Source organism: Rattus rattus, chromosome 5, assembly GCF_011064425.1.
Source record: "Rattus rattus isolate New Zealand chromosome 5, Rrattus_CSIRO_v1, whole genome shotgun sequence".
NCBI lineage: Eukaryota > Metazoa > Chordata > Mammalia > Rodentia > Muridae > Rattus > Rattus rattus.
In genome coordinates, this window is record NC_046158.1 from 6730704 (window position 1) to 6756297 (window position 25594).

A 25594-nucleotide genomic window follows, 5' to 3' on the forward strand; every position below is an offset into this window, starting at 1 on the left:
GTAAGAAATGAAATTCAAAGTTAAAGAAAACTCTGAAAAATCATCACTAAATCTAAGCTTCCCAAACAAAAAGTACTAAATCACCAGAAATCAGAGCCCCTAAGCTCTAAGCCACACTTCATTGCCTCCCTACTGAGGAATACAACAGAACTGGCTGCAGGTTTATGGAGGACAGACGCTGCTCCTGCTCTACCACAGAGTGAACCAACACCGTTCCAAACACAAGCGGGCAGAAGCAACCAGGGAGAGCCTTTCCACTGAGAGTTCTCCCACAGGCAGCGAAGCTGTGTGCAGATGTGGCAGGTCCCCTGCACCACCTCATTCTAAATGGAAAGCGCTTTGGAGAGGAGCGGCAGGGGGATGGACAGGTGTAGCAGTGACATGGGAACTCAGCCAGCTTCTCCGCCTACTCACAGTTCTTCCACCTGTTTCATACGCAGAGATACACTGCCGGCCTCCTTAGTTATGCGTGTCCTGCACAGAGGGGGTACAGCAAAAGCATGCACACATTAGTGGGATTAATCTCTGGGAATGAAAAGCAGCAGCTCCGACTGGTGCCATGATGGCGGATGCTTCAAGTGGGAAAAACATAGGAATCCTTCAAAAGCTCTTAGAAGCAGCCCAGGCCATGAATGAAATCAGGGGAGAAACAGCAGGAAAATTAAATGAGAGGGTTAGTTTACCTTCATGTTCCTGACAATTCTGCTACATGTCAGGCAGCATTCCCTGTACTGCAAACACTTACTGCACAGAGCAAGGCCAGGGGACAAAATAGACTGAAGGACAGTGCTGACTCCAAAAGCCAGTTCAGTACCACTATCTCCATCAGTATTTGTGCTCCTGTACTTATGACCCAGGTCTGTGATAACACAAACCCAGTGTTTCCTTGGCCATGCAGTAAAAGTAAAGAATCCGCGAGTGTACAAATGGCTCTTGTCATTTCAAGATCATTAACATAATAAAGCTCTCTTACTTTAAGCCCTACTGGACTTAGGAATACACTTCCTGGGTATCCCCATGTGCCCAAAACTGCTGATTTCATCAGCTGAGCAAGGTGTGCACTAAAGGACAGATAAGGGCAACATGGGAATCATCTATATGATATGAAGAAAACCAGCCTAAAAAGTAAATTGCATTCTCTGAATGCAAAGGAAGAGAGAGCAGCTCCCTAGGCAGCTGTCCAAAGGGAGGCAGAGCCAAGGGGTAAGATATCTGAAAATCCAACCCAAAAAGAATCTTGTCAACAAGATAAAGGCTAACACTGTACCAAGCAGTAAAACGTGCTTTAGAAAAAGCAGCTTAGAAACACAGAAAAAAACCAAGTGAGATTGAGGTATTAGTCAAGAATCTGGGCTCTAAACGGAGGCTGGTGGGTTAGGAGACTTGAGGGAAATAGAAAAGAGGACACGGGGCTCCAGAGATCCCAAGATGCTGAGTCTATCTGGCTTGAGGATTGGATTAAGCCCCAGGTGCTGTCTAGCCTGTGCTCTGTATTCGAGCCCTTACTGGTTGTCGATCTGCCCCTGCCGCAGAGCAATGCTGCCCTGTTCTTCCAGGAGGTTCTCCCTTGAGGCTGACTGGGCGGGGTCCAGCTTCTTCACATAGGCAGCTGGCACAAAACCCTGACGGTCATTCACTTCCACTTTCCACCAGTCCTAAGAGAGAAAAGAAAAGAGGACTGAGAGCAGATTCTTTTTTCCAAGAAAGACAGACCTCATGTTGGCCTTTTTTTTTTTAAATTCTTTGTTTTTTTAATTTTTCAATTTTGTGTCTCTGTGTATGCTGCAAGTGTGTTCATGTACATGCAGGGTATAGAACATGCCTGACATCCATGAGGCCCTGCCTTCCTAAGTCAGCACCACGAATAACCACTACCAACAGTACCAGTTATGGCACAAACAGTCCATGGCTCAGAAGGGAAGGTGTTCACCACACACTTTTGATGATCTGTGGGTGGCTCTTGGCCCTACCTCATACATCAGACTCAGGAGGACGGATGCAGGACTACCCTAACCACATGTGGCTCTGATAAAAGGATAACTGGGAGTCTGAGAAAGTAACCCCCTTATCTCTTCCCATTCTACCCAACGGTATCAGCAGAGTACGCTTTCTGCTGCTGATGCAAACCCGGGCCACCCTGTGCCTTGCCTTGTTCGTGCTGTTGAGCAAGGTGAGGATATCCCCTTTCTTCATGGTGACCTCACGAGGGCTCTTCTCTTGATAGTCATAGAGAGCCAAGACCAGCTCCTTGCCAGTCTCATCATCCATGGGGGCCACTTGTTGCTAACGGTCCAAAGGAAAGAGAAAATGATTAAACGCCATCTATCACTCAAGCACACAACAGGCCAACTTTCGACTGGCGTCATCGAATACACACTTATAAGAGGGTTTTTTTTTCTAAGACAAGGTTTCTCTGTGTAGCCTGGAACTCACAGAGATCTGCCTGCTTTTGCCTCTGAAGTGCTGGGATAAACAGTGTGTTCCACCACCAGCCAGCTATGGCCTTAGAGCCTAAACAGAGCTTCGTAAAGAGCCAGCTCAGTTCTAGTGGTTGGAACCACATACGCCAGGCCAGCCTTGAGATCATCTGTCTCTGCTTCCTGAGGGCTGAGGGCTGGAATTAAAGGTTTGCACTGGTTACACACAACTGCTTGTGAGCTTTTTACTGAAGCTACCAGAAAAAAATATTTGTTCAAGCTGTTGAACAAATGTGTTACTCTTACTCAATAGTCCAGGTATAGTGGCTCAAAGCTATAAATCAAGCACTTGAGAAGCCAAAAGAGGATTAATTAGCTTGAGACCTGTTTGGACTACAAAGTGAGACCCCCTTATTAAAATATCAAAAGGAGGGGTTCAATCAAACAGAAACTCTCAAGTATGCCCAACTGTGGACCTTTGTATAAGAAGAATGTTGCCTAGGGCACGTATGGTGGCTTGGACCTTTAATCCCAGCATTCCAACACTTGAACAACCTGGAGGGAGGTGGCCAGCCTCATTTACACTGTGAGACCCTGTCATAAAGAAACAAACCCAAAGAACGTTGCCCCCCACCCCACATGTCCATCAGTTTCTTTAGTCCATCTCTGCCCTCAGTCCCTTAGAACTCCCGTAGCACTGCATACCCGGCATGACTGAGCCTGCTCTCGCAAAGCCTGGATGCTGCTGCCGTAGGCACTGAGATCGGACATCAAAGCTTCATGCTTCTTGAGCAGAGCCTGAAACCAAACACATGACACGTGAGGCCATGTCTTTCTTCAAGGCCCTTTGCCACGGGAAGATAGAATTGCTGTCTGTCCTGTGCACTCTGTATTTAATATTCTGTATAATGTACTTTAGAATTTTTTTGAGCTCAAACATGAGTAGTGGATCTTCATCTTCACTACCCCCTCCAGCCGCTGCCATAGACTCCTGACCAACTCCTCTACAGTTACTGTTTTACACATACAGTCACTACAGCGTCACACGACTGCGGAGTACCTTTACTGTTGCCCACACATACTTGTGTCCTGCCTGACCACCCTACATGGGAGCTTGTCCTCCTCTCAGCAGCTACTGATCTTGTGAAAGCTCCCCGATTCATGTTGGTTTCCACTTACTTCACTGTGTGTGTGCACACCATGGCAGAAGCGTGGAGGTCAGAGGACAATTGCAGAAGTCATTCTCTGATTCTACCATATGGGTCTGGGTACTGAACTCAGGTCCAGCGGCCTGAGCCAAATGACTCCCACTGAGCCATCTTGCTACCTGTCTCTTTTTCCTTTCTAATTTCAGAGAAGAAACACTGCTGAGTTACAGTCTCCCTTTCCCCTTGTTTTACTTGGTTACAATGTATCCGAATACTACAGACACACAAAGAACAGGGCCCCCCCCCACTTGAGAACCCCTCTTTATACAGCTACTTTGTTCCTCCTTACTAACAGCACTCTTGGGGAAAAGACTGTTCCTGTGAAGGCTCAACTCGTCTAAGGAGGTTTTGGTACTGGGAATGGAATCCACAACTGTATATAAGCTGCACTAGTGCTTCACCATTGAACAGAGGCCTAGCGCTCGCTCTCATTCTGGTTTTGATGAGAGGTAGGTCTGAACACTACAACTAGCCCTTCGAGAACCAAATGTGAGAGTCACAGTAAAACAGATGGTTAGGAAAAAAGAAGACAAGTGTATATTCGTGCATGTATGTTTTGAGTGTTGCATGTACATGCATTCTTAAGTCTACACAGGTGTTGGTGTGGGCATGCTTGTATATGCTGGTCTAACTACATGTCTGCATGCACATGACAGAATAAATGAGACAACGGCAAATGTGAACAGTTGAAAGTAGGTGACAGGCTCTTCTCTTTGATTCTGAACTTCCAAAATAAAAAGTCAGAAAGACTCCCGACACTTTACACAGCAGCTGCGCACAGTTTACCTTTCCCACGATATCTTTTCCACTACCATGCTTTCTACTCTAAGGCTGGGCCCATTTCCCAAGTACATGTGATGGCCAGGCTTGAGCTACCTCAGCAGAGTCTTCATCCTTCCCGTAGTCGGTACTGCCCACAATGGGCTCCTTCTCCCGCATCCAGGACTCAGCTTCATTGGCGTCGGCAAAGTACTGCTGGGCCTGTAGCGAGTCCTCCAGATCCTGCCTCCGCTGGGAGGCTTTGGCTTTCAGTGCCTCCCACTTCTGGTTGAGCTCACTCAGTTTGGCCTTCACATCCTCAGCAGCAAAATGGCCTGGAAGGATGATGTGGAGTACACTGACATGACACTGAAAATCACACGGTGAGGCTTGGGCAGACTCATACAACAGCATGAGAAGGGGACTCAGCCTTGGCCTCATCGAAGGGGCCCAGGTCCATGTACTCCATGCCAACAGGGGAAAGATATAAAGAGTAAAAGCAGGTCCAGTCGCTTGACCACACTCACCTTCCTCCACCATGGCATTGCCCTTTTGTGTCACTGCTTTGATGCGAGGTTCATGCCCAGCAATTTCTGCCTGTAAAGCTTGGTGTTTCTTTAGCAGATTCTGGACTCCAATAAGATCTTTGCCTAGAAGCAGAATCCAGTCCCTCATCAACCGGCAACTAACGGTCAACAATGGGCTCCCACCACTGCTGCAGTACAGGGCTCTTCCTTCCATCTCTCTCCCTCAGATGTGGGATGTGGTAATGGCCTGTTCTGCCTGGCGCAGACACACTAACCTCTGTTAGTGGACGCAGCAATAGGCTCCTTTTCTCGAATCCAGGTTTCCTCATCCTCCACATCTCGGAAGAGCTGCTGCAGACGAAGAGAATCTGCCAGCTTCTGCTTCCGGGCCACCATGGGTTCCTTGAGAGCCTCATAGCGAGCTACAAGGGCCTCTTGCTTCTTTTTAATGTTTTCGGCATCGAAATGGCCAGCATCTTGGAACTGGCGGGCCTGAATTGTGATGCCGTCAATTCGATCCTGGAAACAGGAGGATAAGGTTTGAAGACTGCAACCAATTTCCAGAGAGACTGTTCTGCACCTGTCCAGCCTAGTACTTGTGTTCATCAGAACACAAAGAAAACAACACAGTGACTGTCCTACTTTAAGAATATTTGTTCTGGGGCTGGAGAGATGGCTCAGAGGTTAAGAGTACTGACTGCTGTAGGGGTTGGGGATTTAGCTCAGTGGTAGGGCGCTTGCCTAGCAAACGCAAGGCCCTGGGTTCAGTCCCCAGCTCCGGAAAAAAAAAAAAAAAAGTACTGACTGCTCATCCAGAAATCCTGAGTTCAAATCCCAGCAACCACATGGTGGCTCACAACCATCTGTAATTCGATCTGATGCCCTCTTCTTGTGTGTCTGAAGACAGCTGCAGTGTACTTAAAAATAAAAAATAAATAAATCTTTAAAAAAAAAAAAAGAATATTTGTTCTGCCATGGCCTGTCCTCACTTTAGGCTCCCAGAGAGCTCTGAGGGAAAACACTGAGCAGAAGCACAGAGCTCTGTAAGACAGTCACAGATTTCATCTTTCCACCTTGGAATGTTCAACATTCATCTTTCTCCTATTCAGCACTTCCCTGCCCCTCTTTAGGTCCCCATTTCCCACCTACCTGGTGAGCAGCAACATCTGCCTCTAGCAGAGCATGCTTCTTCTGGAGGTTCTGGACATTAGTGAGGTCTTTCCCATAATCATCTGAAGCCAAGTGACCTTCAACTTCATACAGCCACAGCTCAATGTCCTCAACATTGCGATTAAACTGTTGCTGCTGGTTGGCTTCGCGGAGCTTGACTCCTGTTCAGTAAACAGGTTTACTTTTCTGTTAGACAATGTGTATCCCGGTGAAGGATTATGATCAGATCTGAAGTCACTATACAGTATTACTAAATAGTGGAGGGAAACCTCCAGTACAACCTCTGCTCTACGTCCTACAGACTGAAACAGAGACTGTTCGGAAAACATCTTTACTTCCATAAGATACTATCTCTAACTCACAGTTAACTGTGACCTGTTTGATAGTTTTTCCAGACAGTGTTTCTCTGGCTCTTCTGGTACTTACTCTATAGACCTTGAACTCAGAGATCTGCCTGCCTCTGCCTCCTGAGTGCTGGGATTAAAGGTGCGAGACACCACTGCCCAGCCGCTAAACTGTGATTTTAGGTAGGAAGGTTCGGCGTCTCTACCCAACCATTGCTTTTAATCACATTTTCCCAATGATCACTTTCCAAATGACCGAAGTATTGCGAACCCAAGCCAGGTAATCCTTATATAGCAAGTAACTCGTAACAACAAAGTTATCACCCTGCCTTTCCTGGGTAGTGTCTGGTCCAAGAACGCTAAGCCAGAGAGGAGTATTTAGTTTTCCAAACATTCCTATCACCAACCACTTTTCTATCATCTATTTTCTCCTACCTTTCAGTTCTGTGGCCTCTAGAAGTTTCTTCCACAAACTGATGACCTCATTCATCCGAGCTGCTACTTCTTCCTTGGCATAGTGGTTCACATCTATTAATTTTTGCCCAGCTTTCTCTAGGGCATCAATACGGCTCTGGTTGGCCGAGAGCTCAGCCTCAAAAGCCTGGTGCTTTTGGACTTTCCCTTGCAGGTTGGACGGATCCTGCGAATCAAAAGGAGAAGAGGGTTGTGCCTTCAACTCGGGTATACAGAGCTACTTCACAGTCATAAAACAGATAATCTATGCTGACTAATGTGGTTTGCGTGACTCTCTGTGGTTTTAGTTTTGCTTTGTTTTTAGCTCCAAATAGTTTTTGCAAGGGGATTTAGCTTACTACACAGGTACTACAGGACACATTGATCATTACTTTATAAGCTTCATCAGTGGCCGTTTTCATCTTCTCATTGACCCAACTTTTGAGCTCATCGGAATCACGGAAGAACTGCTGCAGGTGGAAGGAATCAGCCAGCTGTGCCCGGCGATGCATGGCTCGCTCATGGAGGGCATTGCGACGGCTCAGGAGCTGGAAGACAGATCACACGACTCCACTTTATACTCTCCAAAAGGTGAACGGCTCGACTGAGCTGCAGCAGGTATCTCAGAAAGGCAACCTGCAAACTACAAGAAAGGAGCATGACATGCCCAGAGAACTCACAGCATCTCGTCGAGTGGCTACGTCTTCCATTGCGTAGTGGTTATTCTGAATAAGCTTGGTTGCAAACTCATCAAGTGCCTAGAAGGGAAGGCAAGAGTTGTCATTGTGAGCACTGAGCCCTAACTTGGACTATGGAGAACAGAACACTCTCTCTCCCTCCCCCCACCCCCCCACCCCCCCAAGATAAGGTGTCTCTGTGTATCCCTGGCTGATCTGGAACTTCTCTGTAGACCAGGCTGGTCTGGAACTCAAGAGACTTACTTGCCTCTGCTTCCCAAGGGTGGGATTAAAGGCGTGCACCACCAAGCTGGGCAAAGCACCCTGATCCTATCAGTGAAGGTTCACACTGTGACACACACCTACTACTGGGCCCCGCTGGCTGATTGCTTAATCCACAGATCTACAGGAATGTCCAACCTGTGGCTCACGGGCTGCATGTACTCTAGGATAGCCACGAATTCAGACTAACACAAAATCCTAAACTTAAAATGTTAAGAGACGCTACTGTGACTTGGGAGAAGGGGGAGAAGTCTCCAGTTCTCATGAGCTCTGCACACGTGAGCATCATTGTTGTAAGTGGCCATGATAGAAAACTCTCCTTGATTTTATCCAAGAATACAAGACTGCTCATGCCAAGTCTACAGACATGACCTGCTTCATGAGAATCTCAAGTGTCAGATGTCAGGCAACAGCCTTCTTACCCTTTCTACTAGGGTAGTGTCAAGTCATAGGCACATCTCAATTTAGGACGTTTCCATTAAGCAATTAATTCTGCTCCATAAAGCTGTGTTACAAGTGCAAAGTGATGAGAGGGTGTGATTGTGAGGTCTTATATTGTCCTGGGAGTACCCTGCACGGAATTCCCAAACCTCTCTGAAAGGAATTCAGTTTAGTCTGTGATCACGTGACAAGGAGGATCTTACTGTGATTTTTTCTTCCTGGGCACTGAGAGATTTCTCAAAGTCCTCATGCTTCTTCAAAAGAGCTTCCACACTGTCTAAGGAGTCACCCAAATCTTCATTTAGCAGGAATGCCTGGAGAGAGGAAATCAAGTGTGAGCACCGTGGACTCTGTACTCACTACAGCCTGAAAGCAAAAGGAGATTTTGGCAAAGCGCAGACAGAAAAGATTCTATGCAATTAAGCTTAGGGATTACTATTGCTAAGTCCAGTCTCCGTAGATTCTGTTAAAAATCAATCAGGAACACTGGGAAAGAATACTTACTGTATGTTCTACAGGCAGTTTACAAAGAATGTCCTTTAAGTGTGGAGGGTATTGAGATGCGGTCTCACTAGCGCATTGCAGACATTCTTTAACTCTCTAAGGTTAGCCCAGCTGGCATCAAACTTTCGACCCTCCGCCAGAGCTTTCTGAGTGAGAATGCAAACGGGCCCCAGCCCCACCTCTCGCACAGCTCTTACAGCTTTTCATACATTGAGGTTATACACAAGGTCAAACTATAATGTTTAGAAATCCTTTTTGTACTCCAAAAATCTTTTCTAAGGGCCTTGCTGGCAGAGGCAGATGGGGCCAAAAGAAACGAGCTTAGTTCCCTTCTTTACTCTCTGCAAAACTGAAATGGCTCCCACGTCCTGGCACACAACCAGCACTCACTGGAGAAACAGGGTAAGACCCCGTGGCTCCCTGGTCGCAGCGCCTGCTAAACGTTACCTCCTGTTTGCTCATCCAGTTGTCCACCTGCTCAGTGTCGCGGTAGAAGAGCTGTAAGTCCATGCACTGCTCATACTGCTGCCTCCGAAGCTCCCACAGCTCCAGCAGGGCAGTTCTCTCCTCAGAGAGGATGCTCAGCTTGGGGAACGGGAAGCAAAGTTACCTTCTGGCTCTGGGAGACACAGGCTGCCCAGAATAGTCCACTCTTCATGCTGGCCTTTAGGCATCTCTCTGTGCAATAGCACTTAATGTAAGCAAGCTTATAACATGAAATACAGAAATACCAGAGTGGGCATGTGTGTGCTCTCTGCAAGAACCCCATCTTGACTATCCTAGAATTTACTGTCATGTTATCAACCAACTATTACAGCAGGACCGACTATCTACAAAGTACTTTAAAAATAAGGAATGTGTCATGCATGCTTGAAAAAGTTTCTTCTTCCAATATATTACATACATACAAATGTGTGTTTGCACGCATATACATACAACGTCCCTCCTCGACTCCTGACAGGATTTGTATAGTCATATGGTTTGTAGCTTGCTATGGTAGGCCACACTGACCTCAAGTTCACAAAGCTCTATCTGCCTGCCTCTTCTCTCTACTGCTATGATTAAAGGTGTGTGCCAATATGACCAACCACATACCAGGAAAAAGCTACACTTTTGTGGCAGTCTTGGGCTAGAAATGTTCTTACTTGGTGCTGGGTCCCTAACTGGCCACAGAGATACAGAAGCTCTCTGTGGTCTTGCCTTTCTCCTTTAAGCCCCTTTTCACTACCTTACCTTCTCCCTCACTTCATCTGAGGCATAGTGACCAGCAGCGAGTAGGGCCTGCCCAGACTCATCTGCAGACTTAAAGCTATCTTCATGAGCATCGATTTCACCCTGTAGAGTAAGAGAGACAGCATTATTTCCAACACTGCTTGGTGGAGTTGGGGGCAGATAACACTAAGTTGTTGAATTTCAAGTAATTGTAACACGTAAAACTGCTGAGAAAAGAAACAGAGTAGAAGGTCCAGGGTGTTTCCTAACTACCAGCTTAAGTAATAATATATAAAAACAACTAGGTGCCAACTGAGAAATGCTGTGTGTGCGCGCGTGTGTGTTTGTGTGTGTGTGTGTGTGTGTGTGTGTGTGTGTGTGTGTGTGTGTGTGTGTGTGTGTCCTGTCTGCAGGCCAGGTGCCATTAGTCAGGTTGCTACAAGTTCATATACACAAGCTCTCCTATTTACCATCCGTTTCTTTCCTGTGCATTATGGGTTTGCTTACTACAATTTTACAGTACCTGTGAAGTGAGAAAGTGAGTCCCCTTCCTTCTCTGCCATGCTCCTCAAAGCTGCCTTCGTTTTTCTGCACTTGGCTTACTCATTACAGACACTCACAGTTCTGCTGGGCTTTGATAGCACTGCATTGAATGTCTATACTTATAAAAACCATCCCTTCAGCCATGCACTACCTAAGTCATTTTATTTGGTTTTATCTCTTCATCTTTTTCTAATGTCTTTCTTTCTTCTTTTTTTCTTTTTTTTTGCCCGGAGCTGAGGACCGAAACCAAGGCCCAAGCGTTCTACCACTGAGCTAAACCCCCAACCCCTCTAATGTCTTTCAATAAACAAGTTTTGTCTTGTTTGTTTGTTTTTTGAGAGAGGGCTTCGCTGTGTAGCACTGTGACTTTATAGACCAGGCTGTCCTGGAACTTAGAGATCCACCTGCCTCTTCCTCCCGATGCTGAGATAAAAGGCCTGTGCAACCACACTCAGCCCATGTTTTTGTTTTTTGAGATGGTATCTCACTGTCTAGCCTTGGCTGGCCTGGGACTCAAAGATCCATCTGCCTCCCGAGCGCTGGTATTAAAACTGCACCACCTAACAACTTTTATGTTTTAATTCTTTGAAGCTTAGCAGGGATGGCGTACACCTTTAATGCGAGCAGCAGAGGGAGTTTTGAGTAGAGCAGAGCTGGAGACCAGCCTATTCTAGAACGAGTTCCAGGGCAGCCAGGACCACACAGAGAAGCCTGTCTAGGGGTGAGGTGAGGGGACGGAGGAAATTGATGTTATCCATGAGGCAATTAGTCAAGTCCTATATCCATGTCATTACGCTTTGCTCCTGTTACTGTCCTCCGTCCCTCACTCTGCTGGCTCCTTTCTTCTGTATGCCACATGCACGGTTACCTACTCCTCCATACCCCAGGAGATCTAAGCTTCTCCTTTTACGGTTGTTTTTACTTTTATGGGACACACACACACACTTTTAAGCCTGGATTATTTACAACAGAGAAAACACACTGTCTTCAAGTCTGCTTATCAAGTTTTACAGCTTTTTCCACACACACCGGTGCAGCCTTTCTTGTCAAGTACCCTGCTGGCATTTAATACTTCTTTCCTATCACTACTCTGTGACCTTTCTAACAGTCAGTGTTTTATATGTTGTGTGCCCACCTGTGTTCACAGGCAAGACATTAACGTCCTATGTATTCCTACATCAAATCACCAGCTTACCTTTGAAACAGTCTCTCGCTCAATCTAGCGCTAATTCTGATGGTCTGGTTGGTCAGTGAAGCCCGTGACGCCCCGGCTACCCCATTCCCAGCACCGGGATTACAGGTGAGCTTAACAGGCTATTGTTTATGTGAGTACTGGGACTGAACTCATGTTCTCATGCTGCCCTTAAGGCACTTTACCAGTTGAGTCCTAACCAAATAACAGCTAGTCTTCAATATAACATACTTTGGCAAAGTACCAGAATAAAAAAAACAAAACAAAACAAAAAGAATCTAAGTTAATTGTACTAACAATAAAATTCAATAGGCTTTAAAAAAAAAAAAAACTGAAAAACCAGGGGCTCTTGGAGTACAAGCTAGCTTCAACCCTGTTATATAGCCCAGTCTGGCCTTGAATCCCTGATCCTTCTGCCTGTACCTTCCCAGTCCTCGGTTTAAAGTTGAGCACCATCAATCACAGTTCTAGACAGACATTTCTCAGACAGTGCAGATGGGCAGGCAAAGTAGAAGCACCATTAAGTAGAAAAGGCTTGCCTCTCTCTCAGCCCTCATGGATAACATTGAATCCTGCGCTGGAAGCAGGCAAGGAGATCCCCAAAAGCAAAACCCACAGCAGACTGTACAAGAGGGAGATGACAGTTTTGACTATGGGGTTCCCAAACAGCAGAGTCCTGTCCCGCCACAGGCTAATGTGTCCAGATGTAGAAAATCCTGGAAATATTACCTTGTGCTCTTGATGCCTGTCCAGCAGGGCCTCAGCACCAGCCACGTCATTGGCCAGTTCATCTGCATTGATGAGGGCTTTCATTTCAGTCACCCAGCTCGTGAGGTCACGAAAGTCAGCAAGAAAGCGCTGAAGCCTTGGGAAAATCAAAAGTATGTCATATCCAGTGGTGCTCTCAGAAAAACAGGTTCTGTTGCTCTGGGATGTAATGGCCCCATCTTTTCTCTCCTTTTTTCTCTCTCTCTCTCTCTCTCTCTCTCTCTCTCTTCTCTTCTCTTTTCCTTTTTTTTTGCTGTTTGCAATGGGGTCTCCTTATGTTGTCCTGGCTTGTCATTGCCACTGACTTGCACCTCTAACTTCCTTGCTATATTCTGGGCCAACTCAAGGTGACCAAGAAGCGTTTGTTACCTTTCCAGTTCATTTACTGAGTTGTAACAGGCTATCCTACATGGTGCTGACAGCTCTGAGGTATTTCCATTCTGGCAGTCAAAGTAATTAAGAGTGAACAGAATTTTTTTTTTTTTTTTTTGGAGCTGGGAACCGAACCCAGGGCCTTGCAAGTGCTCTACCACTGAGCCAAATCCCCAACCCGAGTGGACAGAATTTATGAAGTTATAAATATTACACTCTACAAAGCTGAAAGTCTCTCTAAAATAATTGTAATGTAGATCAGGGAAAGCACCCTATTTTCTTATTGGTTGTAGAGGAATTTTAATCCAGTAACGTGGCTGCTCTGATCATGACTTTCTAGGTCTGTGTGATCTGGTTGGTATTCAGATATACCACACCTTTATCCATTCTGACTGGAACAAAGACATACCCTTAGCACACACCTTGAATCCCAAACAAGGACATCTAATTGAGGGGCAGACAAAGTGATGAATCAGAGAAAGATTTGAGAGAATGAGTCAGATAGGCTCTGCCTAACTCAAACAAGAACAGACAGGAAAGGGAGGCTATTTAAGAGCAGTGCAGGAAGAACAGTAGTCAGCCGGGAGTCAGTGCAGTGGAGTTAAATTCATTTGTGAGTTCAGTGCAGGTCAGCAGAGGCAGCTGAAGCCAGAGAATAAGGAGGAGTCAGGAGATTAGAACAAACTAACTAGTCAGTTAGTTTGAAGCTAAGTAGAACAATTCAGTTGGAAGCTGAAAGAAGCCAGACTGAATCAGTCAGCTTGGAGAGGAGTTTAAGCCAGAACAGCTAAGCTGAATCATCCAGCCAGAGTTCACAAAGAGCCAGAAAGGCTAAACTTATTCAGCAATAAGCCTCCAAGATGACAATTCGATCTTCAGAGTAAAAATTACTCTTATGGGGGTAGGTGGGTAGGGGAGTACCTCTCAGAGACAAGGGGACTGGGGATGAGAGGAAAAACTCTGGGAGGGGGGACAGAGAAGAGGAGCAACATTGGAATGTAAATAAATAGTAATTTTTTAAAAAGTAACTTTTACAATTGGTGATTCCTGGCAGGGTGCAGATATATTCTTTGTCCCTAAAATTGACCCTCTACCTCTCCTGTTTATACAAGAGTCACTCTGACTGCTAAGCACCACCACATCATTTGCTACCTGTATGAGTCATCAAGCCGTGCATGTCTCTCTGCAGCCAGAGTTCGGATCTGCTCCCAGTTGGTAATCAGTTCCTCTCGCTTCACCTGGATCTGGTTGGCACTCAGAGGGTGTGACTGTTGCAGGCGGTCAGCCTCGGCACACAGGGCTTTCACCTAGAAACAGATTCTATCAGCATCGCTCTCCGGCCCTTGCTAATCAACTGACATAATCAGTGGTTTTCAACCCACCTTGTGGCCAGGTGTAGTGGCACACACCTGTAATCCCAGGACTTGGGAGGCAGAGGCAGGCAGATCTCTGAGTCTGAGGCCAGCTTGGTCTACACAGTGTGTTCCAAGATAGAACTACACAATGAGACGTGGTCAGAAAAACCAAAAACAAACAAACTCACCTTGTCCTCTAGAGCAGCAAGATCTCTCTCCAGACCCTCGTGCTTCCGAAGCAGAGCTTGAACACTTGCTAAGTCTCTGCCAAAGTCGTCAGAGGCCATTAACTGCTCTTTCTCCTTAATCCAACCAATGGTCTCATCTACATCCCTGCAGAAGAGGAACCAGTCAACTCAGGTATGCAGCTATTCAGGAGCACTGGGACACCAGAGTCCACGCTCTACCCTGTGCTCACAGCCCTAGTACCTGTTAAAGCGCTGAACCTCAGCAGCACCAAAGAGCTTCCCCTGCCTTTGAAGAGCCAGGCCTTTCAGTCGCTGCCAAGCTGCATTCACCTCCTCCTGCTTGGTCTTGATCAGCTCCTCTTCCGGGTGCTGCTCCTAAACAGGGAAGAGAATGAACTGATCTGCCTGCCACCTCTGGCCCCTGCAGGTTATTCTGGACTTGGTTCAAGAGCACAAGTCTTCACACCTGTAAAGAAGCCCAGGTTTGTGAGAGGAAGGAACTGCAGCTCAAGAGAGCACCTACTTTAAATAGACTTCCTATTCCTTGGAGAGTATGCTGAGCCTGTACAGAGTTATAAATATTGGTACCAGGTTTTGTTGCTGTTTTCTCTTTTTGAGACAGTATCAGTATATCACTGTATTACTCCTGGCTGGCCTGGAATTTGCTGTGTAGACCAGGCTGCATAGTGATTCGCCTGCTTCTGCCGCCCAAATGTTGTTGTGCGTATGCTTGTTCACTCCAGGCATTAAACACACTGGGGATGATGGAGAGATGGGTGAGTGGTTAACAGCTTCGGTGGTCTGCAGAAGACTGAGGTTTGGTTCCCAGCACCAACACAGTGGCTCACAATTCTATTACCTCCAGTTTCATAGGATCCAATGTCCTTTTCTGACCTCCATGGGAATCAGGAAGACATGGGGCACACACACATACATGCAGGCAAGATATTTATACACAAAATGAAGTACATCTAGAAATGAAAATTTTAACAAAAACAGACACACTGGGTCTCACTTAGCATAACTTCATCAATGTACTCCCCTTACTTCAAATGCTCAAAAAAACCCTAGCATTTCAAGTGTCTGTGAGCAGCAGCTAAGCATTGTCTGCCAGACACACAGCTCTCAGGGGCCAAAGTTTATTCCCAGACGTGGACAGGGACAAGTTGTTACTAAGGCCCCGCCCCACCCCCACGCACATTACAGAGCTTTGTTTTCTCTATATGCAGAGGGCAGGTTGGGTACTGAGTACTGAGTATTGCACACTGAGGCTTAGTGCCTCTTGCCCAGCATGACTCTGCAATGGCTTGGGACTTGAAGATGACACTGGCTCTCTACAAGGACAAGATATTATTGTGTACTTCTGCTATCCTCTCAAACACTAACTAAAAATGGAAAATGTATTGACGCCAAAGACTTGGAAATTTAAAATTTGAACTCCTTCAGTAGACTCCTTTCTGCCCCCAACCCCAAGCAAAAAGTCCTGCTTCCTATGGCCTGACCCTGATTTCTTCAGAGCATATTGAATGGCAGAATAGCAGATGGGGATCATATGAAAACAGTTTTCATGTAGCAATGGAGAAAGGTGGTTTTGCCCACCCCATCCCCCTCTTTTTCCTTTTTTGGGTTTTAAGAAAGGGTCTACCAGTAGCCCTGGCTCGTCTTGAACCCACAATCCTCCTGCCTCAGCATCCCAGGGCAGGAAACAGATGTCATCAAACCTAGCTGTCTCTGTCGCTCTTAAGGGCCTCCAGAGCTACCTATGGAGAACCCATTTACTATCAAATCCTTCTAGAGGCCCTCAGAGCCCAGAAAAGCTTCAGCAGGAAAGAAAGAAGAGCCATCCGCTACTGATGGATGCCTGCCAGAATTAGGTAGGAATTTACTACCACGCCCTGGTTCAATGTCTGAGAAAACCCAGAGACAAGTTCATCCTGCTCAGCCCCAAAGTGGATGGAGTAAAGAAATCAAATGAGCTCTGCCTTTCCTGCCCAGGGCCACAAGGTAAAGCATGTCCTTATTTAGGGACAATCAGAATGAAGTTTTACTTACATCTAGACAAAACTCTTACGACACTTGTAAGAACTACTTATAAAACCTGTAGTACTATAAAACTTATAGTACTATAAAACTACAGTACTATAAAACTTATAAAACCTGTAGTACTATAAAACTACTATAGAAACTAGGGATCGTAGCTGGGTATGGTGGTGCACTTCGGGCGGAGGCAGGCAGGTAACTGTGAGTTGGAGGCCAGCCTGGTCCACAGACAAACCTCCAGGACAGCCAGGAGTAACAGAGATACCCTATCTCAAACACAAAAAGGGATCAGACAGGGTGGGACAAAACCTCCAGGACAGCCAGGAGTAACAGAGATACCCTATCTCAAACACAAAAAGGGATCAGACAGGGTGGGACAGAGGCTATGAGTACTTGCTGTTCTTGCAGAAGACCCAGGTTCAGTTCCTAGTACCACAGGGTAGCTCGCAACCGTCTCTAACACTAATTCCATTGGCTCTGATCCCTTCCTTTAGCCTCTCCAGGCACACACACAGTGCATGCAAAATACTTGCATACAAAATTAAGCTAAGGTGGCCCATTCCTTTAAAACTCACGAATCAGGCAAGTTCTCTTTCACAGGACATCCTAGACGGCCCCCTGATGCTGTAAACAATGTACACCAACACTATTCCTCACCTGGATGAGTTTGGCAGCAAACTGGTTTACTTCATTAACTCTTTCTTCATGAGCAGCCAGATCAGTCTGAAACTCTTCAAACTTCTTCTGTAGGACCTCTACATGCTCCAAGTCCTGGCCCAGCTCCTCAGACGTCACAATTGCTTCCTATCCAGGGACAGAACCAGCTCCAGTCAGCCAATAATCAATTAAGAAAGCTTGCCATGAAGATACATTAGAGTCGGGGACACATTCACTTTAATGGACAATTCTCTCTGTAGTTCTGACTTCTGTCTTCTAAGTGTTCTCAGAGATTTCAGGATTATAAAATAAAAGGTTCCTAGAGAGCAGCTGAGACAGTCTCCCAATCCTGCCCTCCATCTTAGCTAGGGCTGCCCTCGAAGCATACCTTGTCATTGATCCAGTCCATTACATCCTCACACTCCCGCAAATACTGCACCAGCTTCTGTGCCTGCAGCAGTTTGATTCCTTTCTCCCGCATCTTCTCCAAAAGCAACTCCCACTGGCGGTGCAACTCCATTAAACGTGTCTGGAAGTTAAAAGTCAGAACTTTAAGCTAGGCATGGTGGCACATACCTTTAATCCCAGCACTTGGGGATAAAACTCAGATCTCTGCGCTTTATGCTAGCCTGATCTACAAAGTGAGTTTCAAGACAGCTAGGGCTTCACAGAAAAACCCTGTCTGGAAAAACACAAAACAAAAAACCACAAAAGCCAGTGAGGTGGTTTAGTGCATAAAGACTGTTTTTTGCCACCTGAGGAAGTCATAGCCAACAGAGAGAACAGATTCCTCAAAACTGTCCTGTGACCTCCACGTGTTCACTGTGATACATACTTCTTTGTTCCACTCTTATACGGTAGAAAAAATTAAAATTAACAAGAACTACAACGTGGGAATCTTGGGTAACAGTAGAAGAGTGCCATCAGCTCTCAAACGGCTCTACACAGAAAAGGCCTTTAGGGCCTCACGGCGACAGGAGTTGAACACAACATCTCAAGATGAGCTGTAACCTCATCCCCACACAGTAGCCACAGGGCATAAAGTATTCACTTCCCAGCATCATTGGGTGTCCACAGCACAGACCTAGTGAGAATCTGAAAACTGAGGGGAGCATTTTAAAAGCATTTTAACCTGTGTGCTGTGTTCTAATCCCAGGTTGGGACCATGATTATGTCCACCCCATAACACTGGAAGTTTCTGGGTAACACTAACAGGCAAAGTTATATCACACAGGTTCAAACACAAACAGAAATGGAATCTGGGATCCACCCATGTTGAGATGTCACCGTCAACAAGAGGGAAAAAAAACCACCTCTGAAAACCAGAGAACAGTCAGCATGGGTGGAGTCTCTTACAAACAAGTATGAAGGTTCACCAGCAGAGAGAAAGCTGTGAGGAAATGAGAGCTCACACAGTTCACTGCACAGCGCCATGACTAAAAGGGAGGGAAAGGCATAACCAATCAATACTCCACCTACTCGGATGTGAGACCCAATGTGGGTGGCGGTGACTATGGGGCGCCAAGCTGTCCGGTATGGTGTAAAAGTCTAAACCGGTGACAAGACAGGTTATACAGGACATAGACACAGCCTTCTACTCCACCCACTTTCCTATCTGCTAATGATGCCTGCCAAACTAACTTTTGGGACAAACTGCCAAGGCAGGTCAGCATCACTACAGGAATGGTGAGCCCAAATACTAGGTGACAGAACTCTTAACAACAGGCTTACAGACTGGACAGACCTTACCCATAAGTCCACGGCTCAACCACACAAATTTCATTTTAACACAGTCAAATCATAACTCAGATGCTGGCATAATTTTCCCAGCCCTGAAAGTCAGAGAGGGCCCAGCCACAGTCCAGGAACATGAGCAGGTAGGGCAGCAAGAGTGTTTAAGAAGCATCAGAATTGACTGGGTTGGAAAGAAAGTCTGGCTCTGACTCAGGAGATTTCTCAATATACCATGAGGCAGCAGTGGGAGCTTTCAGAGATGTAGGAACAGGGAACACTATAGAACTATGACAGGCACGGAACACAGAAGGCTGTTCCAGAAAAGAGAAGCACCATGGAATTCTAATTCTCAACTGTGGGACATTGGGCAGGTTACTCAAAATTCTTTAAGCCTTAATATGTCTACCCTTCTATGATACAGAGAAATGGAAATCTTGCAAGCTTATGAAAATTATAAACATCAGCCAAGTGTCTTGCAGTACCTTACTAGTTACTAATAGTAACTTGAGAGATGCTAGCTAACATTGTATATAATTGATTGATAAGCTCTCAAAATGAGGCACAAATGAACTCAGCTTTGGGCCCTCCGTCTCCCAAGAGGAATCCCAAAAGTCAAATACTTAAGTTTCTCTTGGCCTAACTGTAGCTAAGTTATACTATACAGTCCCATAAACCCCAGGAAAACTTCTATTAGGACCTAACAAGCCAACTGACTTCATTTACTTAATAGGACTATATTAAAATGATGGAGAATACTTGTATTTAATTGAGAGATATACTACATTAGCCAAACGAATTCAATATAATTAATCAGTTGGTCACAAGACAACTGGCACTTACTTTTCTTAAAATCATTACTAGTAGTTAAGAGTTCCTAGCTGGGCATGGTGGTTCATGCCTTTAATCCCAACACTGTGGAAGCAGAGGGAGGCTAATCTCTGTGAGGTTAAGGTCAGCCTGGTGTACAGAGCTAGTTCTAGGACAGCTAGAGCTACACAGAGAAACCCTGTCTTGAATTTAAAAAAAAAAAAAAAAAAAAAAAAAAAAAAAAAAAAAAGCCTAGATTCACCAAACAGGGTCCATTTTAGAACACCCAAAGCACGAAAGACACCAGCAGAGCAAATATGGCACAAATGTCTTTGATGAGGTAACACATACTACGATCTCAGCTTTTGGGAACCAGAGACCAGAGGTTACAGTTCAAGCACAGCTAGATCCAGATACAAAGCAAGAAAACAAAACACATAGACAAACAAGAAGCACATGTATCAAAGGGCTTAAGAGATGACTCAGCAGGGGTTGGGGATTTAGCTCAGTGGTAGAGCGCTTGCCTAGGAAGCGAAAGGCCCTGGGTTGGTCCCCAGCTCCGAAAAAAAAGAACCAAAAAAAAAAAAAAAAAAAAAAAAAAAAAGATGACTCAGCAGAGAAGTATACATATCTCTCTCAGAGTCCTGAGTTCAGTTCCCAGTACCCACATGAGGCAGCTCACAGCCACCCATAACTCTTGCCTCAAGGAATCCAATGTCCTCCTTGGGCCTCTGAGTCCTCACGCACAAGCACATATACAGTTAGAGTAGAAATTAAATTTTAAAAATGGGTATCAAAGATAGGCTAGACAAGAATATCTCCTTTTGAGAAAATCAACATGGTAAAGAGAAAAGGGTGCTTTCCTTTAATACTGTGGCATCATTAAACAGGCATAGAAAAATTATTTTCTTGACTCAAAAACTAATAGACCTGAGTTTAAAGTTGCCTGTCTTGAGGTTACCAAGCAGCCTCTGAATTGCTAGAGCTGGTTGACAATCTTCTATTCTTTTTTTTTTTTGGAGCTGGGGACCGAACCCAGGGCCTTGCACTTGCTAGGCAAGTGCTCTACCACTGAGCCAAATCCCCAACCCCGACAATCTTAACATATGAATGCATGCTGACCCACTCTCCTCCGAGAATACTAATACTGTTCCTACCACATACACAGACCCTGGTCCTGCTCCCCACCATAATAGCACCTGACTTGTGGATTTCACTAGGAGACGTAGAGTGTCTCAAGTCTGGGAGAGCTGAACTTCCAAAGTATTTTCTCTCTCTCTCTCTCTCTCTCTCTCTCTCACACACACACACACACACACACACACACACACACACACACACACACACACACACACACACACACACAGAGGTGAGGCTTTCTAACCAGACAGTGTTTCTACTTACCCGGATGGTCTCAGATGCAAAGTGCCCTTCAGAAATCATCAAGTTTCCTGTCTCATCCAGCTTCACAATGGCTCCTGAGTTGGCCTGTACTTCAGCTTCAAAGGCTTGGTGTTTCTGGAGCTTTCCCTGGTAGTGGCACACAAGTAAGCCTCAAGTGTTACTATACAACACTCCTCTTGTCCTCATCCCAAAGGTCCCATGTCCTAGGTTCCATCTGCACTAGTGAGGGAGGCAATCACTCAAATACAGAGGCTAAATATCTCTATAACCCTGGCCTATGACCACTTTCGACTTTGCAGGATATTTAAAATTTACTGTCTATGGAGAAGCAGCTTTTATCTAGAAAAACAGGATCACACTCAGTTTTCCTAGTGCACAAAGTTTACCCTGTTTAATCCGGTCGTTGACATTCCAATTGCTTTAGAAGCCACACTTAAACTTTGCCTGCATTCTATTTTTTTAAGATTTATTTATTTATTATATATATGAGTACACTGTAGCTGTCTTCAGACACATCAGAAGAGGGCATCGCATCCCATTACAGATGTTTGTGAGCCACCATGTGGGTTCTGGGAATTGAACTCAGGACCTCTGGAAGAGCAGTCAGTGCTCTTAACCGCTGAGCCATCTCTATGGCCCTCTCTTCCTCTCTCTCTTTTTTTTTTTTTTGCATTCTATTTCTTTAGTTTTGTTTTTTTAACTTAATTATTTTATGTATGTAAGTACACTGTCACTCTCTGTAGACACGCCAGAGGAGGCAAGCAGATCTCTGAGTTTGATGCTAGCCTGGTCTACATATTGAGTTTCAGGTCAGCTAGAGCGCACAGTAAGACCCTGTCTCAAAAACAAAAAATCCAAGACCTTTTCTGGAAATGCCTGGCCTTCTAGTAACTTTGAGATAGCAATTTAAGAACCATCAGTGTAGGGGTTGGGGATTTAGCTCAGTGGTAGAGCGCTTGCCTAGCAAGCGCAAGGCCCTGGGTTTGGTCCTCAGCTCCGGGAAAAAAACAAAAACAAACAAACAAAAAAAAATCAGTGTAAAATAGTGGTTCTTAATTTGTGTGTTTGCCAAGAGCATTAGAAACACAAATATTCACATTATGATTCATAACAGTAGCAAAAATTACAGTTATGAAATAGCAACAAAAATAATCTTATGGCTGGGGGTCACCACAACATAGGGAACTGTATTACAGGGTGGCAACATTGGGAAGGTTGAGAACCGCTGGTTTAAAGTATGCAGAAAATGTCATGCCTGCAAGCCACTCTCACTCCGCCCTAACCCCTCATGTACTAGCTAGTGTGTTCTCAGAGCTCAGAGTGGGTCTTTACAATGTGTCTGACTTACATTCTTCCAGCTACCCAATCTTTCCTGGGCCCTTGACTTCTGAGAGGCAAGAACGGCTGGCAGCTCAGACACACCTGCAAGTTGGTGGGGTCTTTGTAGTTCTCATCAGAGGCAACTTGAAGCTTCTCCTGAATCCACTTCTCCAGCTCCTCAGCATCTCTCTGGAAAAACTGGAAGCGATAGGAATCCTCTAGTTTCTGCCGCCGCAAGGTAGAGAGCTCCTTGAAGCGGTGGTACCGATCCAGAACCTGCTGTCGTCTCTCCTGGATGTCCTCGGCTGTTTCCAGCACTTTGACCCCACTTGGATCCATTTTCTGAAAAGACAGATTGACCGCAAATAAGCTCCAAAGACGAGATACGTAATGGAATTAGGCTCTCTGAAGGAAAGGAATCAGAAAATCCAAGCGTAAAGACCTTAGGAATAACAGCTATTTTAGTGGTCTTCCGTGACCCCTGAAGGGTCAAGACCCACAGGCTGAGAACCACTGAACTGCTTATTTACTCCTCAAAGCAACTACAGACTCTGGCTCTTCAGAGGATGGCAACTAAAAGTGAAGGAATGAAATGGAAGAGCTAAGAGGCTTCAAGATTCAAAGGAAACATTGAGGTCTAAAGAATTAATAAATTTAGGGGGGGTTGGGGATTTAGCTCAGCGGTAGAGCACTTGCCTAGCAAGTGCAGGGCCCTGGGTTCGGTCCCCAGCTCCGAAAAAAAGAAAAAGGAAAAATAAAATAAAATAAAATAAATTTAGGGGGTTGGGGATTTAGCTCAGTGGTACAGCGCTTGCCTAGCAAGCAAAAGGCCCTGGGTTTGGTCCTCAGCTCTGAAGAAAAAAAAAAAAAAAAAAAGAAATGCAAACCTTAAAGAATTAATAAATTTACTCAAGAAATCTTTTCATCTTGATTTTGAATTGTAGATGTCCAAATTACTTTAAAAAAAGGTTTTTTGTTTGTTTGTTTGTTTTTGTTTTTTTGAGACAAGGGTTCTCTGTGTAGCCCTGGCTGTCCTGGAACTTGCTCTGTAGACCAGGCTAGCCTCTGCCTCCTGAACACTGGGATGACAGGCATGCGCTACCACCATCAGGGTGACTTTTTTAAAAAAAAGACAGGTATCATGTCATAGCTGGCCACTTGCTATGTAGTTACAGAAAACCCTGAATTTCTGACCCTCCCGGGTGCTGATATTACAAGAATGTTCTACCAACACCAGGTTTTATGCTGTACTGGATCAAACCCAGGGTCTTGTGTATGCTAAGTACTTTAACAAAAATGAGATATATTTCCTACCCCCTATTTACTCTTATTTAAACCAGCTTTCCTCTTTGTCACAGAAACTGTGAACATTGGTATAACAGACAGTGGGGCTTCCCTCAACCCTAATTGTTGTTTTGTTTCTTTTATATGTGAGTACACTACCAGCAGAGGACATCCGATCCCATTATAGGCCCTCTGGAAGTCTTAACTGCTGAGCCATCTCTCTAGCCCCCTAAACCCTAATACTAAACATGCAATTTTCTAAGCAGTTTTGCCAAATTTAATGTCAAGAAGAGGACTTGACCGTTGACCGATTATGTGAGAAACAAAGATAATGCTACTCAGATTGTGTAAGAAATAAGTCACCCAGGGAATGGAGGACACGGGAGTGGAGCAGCTGCTTAGCAAGGTCATCGGTTCCACCCCAGCACCAAAGAGGAAAAAAACATTTATACTCTAGTCATTTAAGACCACAGAAAAATAGATGTAATTTTATAACAAAAAGCTTCTAAAATTCTAAATTCAGCAATACATGACCCTGTAAAAGTTGCCTCTCCTACTACACTGGGAGTGGCTAGGGATGGGAAGCGACCTTTACCACAGTCTTGGCATACACCCATCAACCTCACCAACATCCTCAACATCACCAACAGAGCTCCTCTCAGGAGGCTGAGGCAAGGGAATGGAGATGTCAAGGCTAGTCTGAGTCACGCAGTCAGATGTTTCAAAAAACAAACAAGATGAGCTGGAGAGACGGCTCAGAGGTTGAGAGTATTGGCTACTCTTCCTGAAGAGGCAGGTGAGGTTCCTAGAACCCACATGGCAGCTCACAACTGCCTGTAACTTCACTTCCAGGGGATTCAATACCTTCCTCTGACTTCATGGACACCAGGCACAAACATTGAACACATAAAAAGCAGACAAGGGCTGCTGAGATGGCCCAGGGTACCATACACTCCTGGCAATCTACAGATATGGGGGAAAAATCAATTCCACAAAGTTGACTGCACAAGTTCCCTCATGATTTACACACTCACATACATAATACATACTCACAGCCCGTGTTGGGAATGTGGCCCACGCTTGAAATCTAAGCACTCTGATGGGAAGAGGCAGAAGGATTGCCACAAGTTCAGAGCCAGTCTGGCAAGCATATCAAATGTGAGGCCCACAGCTAGGCTAGAGTGACTGTTTCAAAACAAAGTACAGTCTAGAGGGATCCTGAGTACGTTAAGTAGGAAAGGTGAGCATTAAGGTCCCTCCAGATACTGTCCTATGAACTGTATAAAAGGCATAAAAGCTGTGTTACTTGAAATACCTGGGAGCCCTTTCCCTGTCCTATCGCCTGCTGCAGCTAATGGATGAGGGAATGTGTGGCAGGCTCAGGATAGGCTCAGGATGAAAACCTGGGAGGGTGCTGCCCACACTCACAGGAAAGAATACTTGGTGAGAACTGTGACCCTGACCCTGACCAGCTTCAAGCACAGTGTTCTGATGACGATGTTACCCTTCCAGGTGATTTAACTGTAGCACCACGTCTTTCAGATTACTCTCGGGAGTTACTGGTTTGGTTGTCTGGTTTCTGTGGTATAGGACATCTACCCTGCATGTTAAGCAGCAGCCCACCACTGAGCCGCACATGCACATGAGTGCCTGTATTATGTGTGTGCTGGCTCAGTTGGTCAAAGCACTTTGCTGATCACAGTTTGATTCTCAGGATTCGTATGATAGGAGAGAAGCCACTCTTTTTTTTTTTTTTTAATTTATTTATTTAATGTATATGAGTACACTATCGCTGTCTTCAGAGCCCCCAGAGGAGGGCATCGGATCTCATTACAGATGGTTGTGAGCCACCATGTGGTTGCTGGGAATTGAACTCAGGACCTCTGAAGAGCAGTCGGTGCTCTTAACCACTGAGCCATCTCTCCAGCCCCGAGAA

General features: G+C 45.4%; 1 protein-coding gene across 1 annotated transcript in view; it reads right to left on the minus strand.

Annotated features, from left to right (window-relative positions):
- Positions 1-25594, minus strand: part of Sptan1 (spectrin alpha, non-erythrocytic 1) — a 65200-nt gene that overhangs the window by 29193 nt on the left and 10413 nt on the right. The window contains 22 exon segments of the mRNA XM_032902912.1: positions 415-474; positions 1507-1655; positions 2149-2283; positions 3123-3215; positions 4502-4719; positions 4912-5034; positions 5187-5430; positions 6061-6242; positions 6861-7065; positions 7271-7426; positions 7559-7636; positions 8482-8592; positions 9230-9367; positions 10016-10117; positions 12459-12594; positions 14022-14176; positions 14413-14557; positions 14654-14787; positions 17110-17256; positions 17498-17638; positions 21055-21180; positions 22477-22716. Of these exon segments, the coding sequence (XP_032758803.1) occupies positions 415-474; positions 1507-1655; positions 2149-2283; positions 3123-3215; positions 4502-4719; positions 4912-5034; positions 5187-5430; positions 6061-6242; positions 6861-7065; positions 7271-7426; positions 7559-7636; positions 8482-8592; positions 9230-9367; positions 10016-10117; positions 12459-12594; positions 14022-14176; positions 14413-14557; positions 14654-14787; positions 17110-17256; positions 17498-17638; positions 21055-21180; positions 22477-22713 (3215 nt within the window). The 5' untranslated portion in view covers positions 22714-22716.